The 6,000-nt window shown below is 41.9% G+C and overlaps 1 protein-coding gene across 1 annotated transcript in view; it reads right to left on the minus strand.

Moving 5' to 3' along the window:
- Nucleotides 1-5,206, minus strand: part of ENPEP (glutamyl aminopeptidase) — a 90,416-nt gene extending 85,210 nt beyond the window's left edge. The window contains exon 1 of the mRNA XM_054591619.1: nt 4,316-5,206. Coding sequence (XP_054447594.1) covers nt 4,316-4,938 — 623 coding nt within the window. The 5' untranslated portion in view covers nt 4,939-5,206. The remainder of the gene's footprint in view (nt 1-4,315) is intronic.
- Between the last annotated feature and the right edge of the window lie 794 nt (nt 5,207-6,000).

Raw genomic sequence — 6,000 nt, forward strand, 5'->3', positions numbered from 1 at the left:
GTGAATGAGTATTATTTATGAAATAAATAAACAAAATAAATGTTACAAGTTTCTGGGTATATTCATACATTTTATATCCTAACATAAGGAAATGCACAGATATACACTTAAAGATGTACTTACAACTATGTTCTTTTCTGACTTGTTTATAGTAATAAAATAGTGGAAGCACTCAAACATCCAACAGGGAATTGGTTTTAAAAATAAAAGTGCATTCATGCAATGGAATATCACACAATTTTAAGAATCAGACTCTTGAAAGTATTTTAAGAATGGGTGGGAATTGCTTATAATGTTAAGTTAAAAAGGTATATTGATAAGACTTCTGGTAAAGATGGCGGCATAGGCAGACATGGCTCACCTCTTCACACAACCACATCAAAATTACAACTAAAATATAGAGCAACCATCACTCAGAACCTTCAGAAATAGAGTTGATTCGAAGTCTGACAACTGCAGAACTAAAAACAAACCGCATCCATCCAGACTGGTAGGAGGGGCATAAATGTGGAACAGGCTAGTCTTTCATCCATGTATTGTGGACAAAAATGCGGGAGGGACATGTCCAGAGCAAGGAGTTCCAGCCCCATACCAAGCCCACTAGCCCAGGAATCTAATGCCAGGAAGATAAGTCCCTACAACTTCTGGCTGTGAAAACCAGCGGGGATTGAGTTGGTGGAAGAAACTCTAGAGCCCTAACCAATTCCTCTTAAAGAAGCCACCCATGGACTCACCTACTCAGACTCACTCCCTCTGAGGTCCAGCACCAGGATAGCCTCTGGAAATGTACCAGTGACATATTGGGAGAAGCTGAAGTGTCTGGCATCAAGGCAAGCAGAGGTCATTGTTCTTTTTCTAAACCTTCCCCCCACAGAGCCAACTAGCTGGTGCCATCTCTCCAACAACCTGGCTAACACTGTTTGACCCACCTTAGAGATTTCCAGACTTTCTGCCCAACCCAACAGGCCCACCCAAGTAGCTTTTCCATATGAATTGTTGGTCTTGGCTCATGCTTCACAACTTCCTAAATCCTCTTAAACAAGCAACAACTGGCCTCAGTGAGCCTCAGGCCCGGCACTAGCAGCAGCCAGCCTAAATTCACAGCTTGGCTTCACCTGGGAATCTCCAAGCCCAGCACAAGTAGCAGCCACCTCAGATTGCTTTACAACTCAGGCAGGGTGGCCCTAGGCAAAACATGGGTTGGGGCTGACTTTGGCCTGTGCCACGTGGGAAACCCCAAGGCCAGAGCACACAGTGGACAGCTACACACCATATCTGAGCACCACCACCCTGCCCCTGCACAACTGATCCTCCGTGGAGGGTGAAGGTTGATGGCCAGTGATCACAGCCAGTCCTTGCAGCTGACTGGCCTGGATAAATCCCTCCTATTGATCTGCCAACAGCAACTAAGGCTCAACTGCAAGAGAAGGGTATACAGAGCCCACAAAGAGCGTACCTCGAGTACCCAGCTTGAGTGATAGGAGAGGCTGTGCCACGGGCCCCTACAGGACACCTACTACAGCAGGCCACACTATTAGGATACGGAGTCAAAGCAGCTCTACCTAATACATAGAAACAAACACAGGGAAGCTACCAAAATGAGGAGACAAAGAAGCATGGCCCAAATGAAAGAACAGATCAAAACTCCAGAAAAAGAGCTAAATGAAATGGAGATAAGCAATCTATCAGACACAGAGTTCAAAACACTGGTTAAAAGTATGCTCAAGGAACTTAGTGAGAACCTCAGCAGCATAGAAAAGATCCAGTCAGAAACAAAGAACACAGTAATTGAAATAAAGAACAATTTACAGAGAAATAACAGTAGAGTGGATAAAGCCGAGAACCAAATCAATGATTTGAAACATAAGGAAGCAAAAAACAATCAGAACAAGAAGAAGAAAAAAGAATCTGAAAAAACAAGGATAGTATAAGGAGCCTCTGGGACAACTTAAAGCACCCCTACACTCACATCACAGGGGTGCCCAGAAGGAAAAGAGAAAGAGCAAGAAATTGGAAATTTATTTTTAAAAAATAATGAAAGAAAACCTCCTTAATTTGGTGAAGGAAACAGACATACAAGTCCAGGAAGTACGGAAAGTCCCAAAAAGATGGATGCAAAGAGGCCCACTCCAAGATACATCATAATTAAAATACCAAAGGTTAAAAATAAAGAAAGAATCTTAAAAGCAGCAAGAAAAAAGAAGTTAGTTACCTACAGGGGAGTTCCCATAAGACTGTCAGCTGTTTTCTCAAAAGAAACTTTGAAAGGCAAGAAGGGATTGGCAAAAGATATTCAAAGTTATGAAAAGCAGGGACCTACAACCAAGATTGCTCTCCCCAGCAAACATCATTTAGAATCGAAGGGCGGATACAGAGCTTCCCAGACAAGAAAATACTAAAGGAGTTCATCATCACCAAACCATGAGTATATGAAATGTTAAAGGGACCTATTTAAGAAAAAGAAGATCAAAACTATGAAATATTCAATGGCAAAAATACATATCTATCAACAGTTGAATCTAAAAAACGAACTGGGCAAACAAGAACAGAGATAGAATCATACGGACATAGAGAACATTTTGATGGTTGACAGCCAGGCAGAGGTCTGGGGGAACAGGTGAAGAGATGAAGGGATTAAGTACAAAATAGGTAGTTACAGAATACCCATGGGGATGTAGAATACAGTCTAGGAAATGGAGTAGCCAAAGAACTTATACATGTGATCTATGAACATGAACAATGGTGAGGGGAATGCCTGAGGGAGTGGGGGGTACTGGGTGGAGGGGAGCAAAGGGGAAAAATCAGGACAAGTGTAATAGCATAATCAATAAAATATATACTTTAAAAATAAAAAGATTATGGATACATAGAAATAATATAATTACAGTTTTGATCACCTAGAAAAATGTTAAATTATATTAACATGTTAATGGGATTATTACCACTGGATGGTGAAAGTATTTATAGGTTCTTTTGATTTTCTCTTTTAATAATTTTCTATGCTTTCAACATCTGTAATTTTTATAAACAGAAAAATGTAAACACTAAAGAAGTTTGTTTTGTTACCAGTGATATTAAGATACACCATTTAGCATCACCTCTTCAAATATTTTTTTTCAAACTAGCATTTCTACTCCATGTATTAGTGTACTACATAGTAAGATAGGGCTATTTAAATATTTTATTTTAGTCTTTGGGTCTCTCTGACAAACAACAGAACGAATTTTGACCGAAAGGTTTTCTTTGCTCTATAAGATGCTAAAATAACATAAGAAAGGGATATTCAGCGAGCTGACCCCAGTTTCACTTTTCTTAACTATGTGACACTAAAGTTTCTTAATCATTTACCAGTTACGAATCTAAGCAGGCAAAGATCAAAGCAGTTTCAAGTTCAGTGACACCTAAGGTGTAGACTTCATCCCTGATACAAGGGCCACACCCACAGTGTGAAGGCTTTTTAAGATGCTGGAGTTTATGCCTTCAACAGGGCCCTAATCATAGCCTCTGATTGATCGTCAAGGCAAGTAACCATCTTTGTTAAACTCAGGAAATGAAATTGTGTACACACATACACACACACACAGAAGACTGTGGGAGGAAAAATGTATTTATGTCCTTAGCTACATATATTTTTATGTCCTTAACAGAGCTTGATATTGCATGCATATTGCATTAAGTGCAAAGATTTATTTGTGTTCTGCCACTGATGTGTGGACTTAGTGAAGATTTATTGAAAACTTACCTGTAAGTGGTTCTGGCCATGGAAATAAAAGGGCACAGTCCTCACTTCACTTCCAGATGGAGACACAAAGACAACTCCATGAATATTATGTACTCTGTCATTGTCTTTTCTCCAGTAAAATAATCAAAATTATGATTGACATGTACTGACTTTCACTTAAATTTAGTGTAATAACATTTTAAAGGCTCAGTTTAAAATCATTGCCATAGAGCCCATGAATATCACCAGTTAAATTTATCAAATACACATATTTTACAAATCTGAGTTAGTTTATACTAAATATTAAGGATAGGGTTCAGTACATTATGATTTTTCTGAATGGAATGAAAGACTTACACTGATTTTTTTTCACTCTACGCAGCTTACTCAATATTTTCAAGTTTTATGATAGGCACTGAAAATACAACAGGGCAAGAATTTTTGTTTCCCAGATGAACAGGCAACACTGCCACCAAGTTCAGATGAAGACCATACCAACAAAAAACGTAAAACGTGGAAAGTGAAAAAGAAAGAAAAAGAAATGGAAAGCAAATATGTAAGTTTAGGGGAAATAGAGCAAAAATTAATATTTACTTGATTTGTCCTTTCTCCACGTAGGTCGTTTTATAAAACCCCACGAGCGAGCCATTCAGCCAGCCGGCGAACTCCATGGTCAAGCGGTAGAGACCCTCGGCACCGCTGGGGGCGAGCTCTTCCTCTGCTTCCACCACCACATACTCCTGCTTTTTGTACTCGAAGCACTGCTGGACTCTCACCTGCGCCCCTGAGGGCCGCCTCAGCACTGGCAGCCGGCTGATCTTGGTCTCCCGGAGGTGCAGCCACAGGTGCCGGGTGGGCTTGGTCACATTGATTTCGATGGTCACACTGCCCGTGTAGGTGTCCTCCTCCATCACGGGCTTCATCTCCAGATCATAGTGCACCGGGATGATGAAGTCCGGCAGCCTGAAATTCTTCCAGGCTCCACTTTCATCGTCACTGGCAGGGCAGGCCCCCTGGTCCTGGGGAGGGCTCGCCGTGGGAGGGCTCGCCGAGGGAGGACTATGGGAAGGGGCAACTTCTGGGAGGGCACACGATCTGGTCAAGCCCACAGAAAGTCCTACTATCAGCCCTACACCCACCACCGCCGCGCAGATGATGGCCACATGTTTCGTTTTAATGCAGTATCTCTTCGGGTCTTCGCCCTCCGCAAAGTTCATTTTTGTTTCCAAAGTCAAATGTTACACACGAAAGGATGTTAAAGTCACCAACGTCACCAGACTTCCTTTTTAACTTGGAGGAGTGCCCTGGTTTGGCGGTCTGTTTTCGCTTTTCCCACACCTCTTTCGGGCTTCTTTCGTCTTCTCTCCCAGCAAGTCGCCCCCCAGCCACTGAGGGATGAATGAGCAATCAGGGTGGGGTTACAGAGTCGCTGAGCCCGGGGGAGAGGACTGAGAAGAAAACTGTCGCGGCTTCCTTATAAACAGAGCATCCCCAACCCCACCCCTCCGGCGCTGCAGGGAGTTAAACATAAAACAGGGCTTCGTTTTTCAGCCAACAGGAGGATGACCCCTTGCCAAAGCTCTGTCAGCAGCTTTCGGGGAAACATTTGGGGAAGAGGTGTGCCTGCAATAGAAAAACTCAACCTTTGTCACTGGGTCTTTGGCTCTTTCCTGCCGTGTTCACAATCTCTCTCTTAACCAAAGGGCTTCTTGAATGGCAGCTATTTTATCCGGTAGCTTGCCAAAGAAACTGTTTTCTTTTTATTCTTTTTCTTATTATGTAAACAGTCAGATCCTGCCTTTTACCAAAGTCATATCCTGGAAATGGATACTCAGAGTGATTCATAAATTAAGAACCACTTAAGTATTCAGTAAGTATTTGTTGAACTAGTGGATTAGAAAGCGTAACCAGGTAACCTTAAATGAGTACAATGGATGCTGGATGAAAGAGAGGGGGAAACATGGAGAAATTAGCCAAAGCAGTACTGGACCTGAAAAGCCAAGGAAGAAAAGAGAGAAACAGAAGGGAAGAGGATTGAAAACTCAGAACTATAAGGAAGGTAATCCTTGTTAGACAATCGTGGTAGGTTAGATAACCGAACTGGAGTAGATAACTCTATCTCTGGAATTTGCCTCCAAGTGAGATTTTCTTTAGACTTTGATGCGGTAGATCACACTTGGAACAGATTCTGATGCGAAGGGAGGCCTGTTGGGAGATTCATTATCTGTGCAAACCTGATGCTTCTAAATAACAAGGTCAAGGGGGAAAAATCACAAGAA

This window comes from Pteronotus mesoamericanus, unplaced genomic scaffold (assembly GCF_021234165.1).
Source record: "Pteronotus mesoamericanus isolate MK-2021 breed Mesoamerican mustached bat unplaced genomic scaffold, CSHL_Meso_final scaffold_232, whole genome shotgun sequence".
NCBI classification, from domain to species: Eukaryota; Metazoa; Chordata; class Mammalia; order Chiroptera; family Mormoopidae; genus Pteronotus; species Pteronotus mesoamericanus.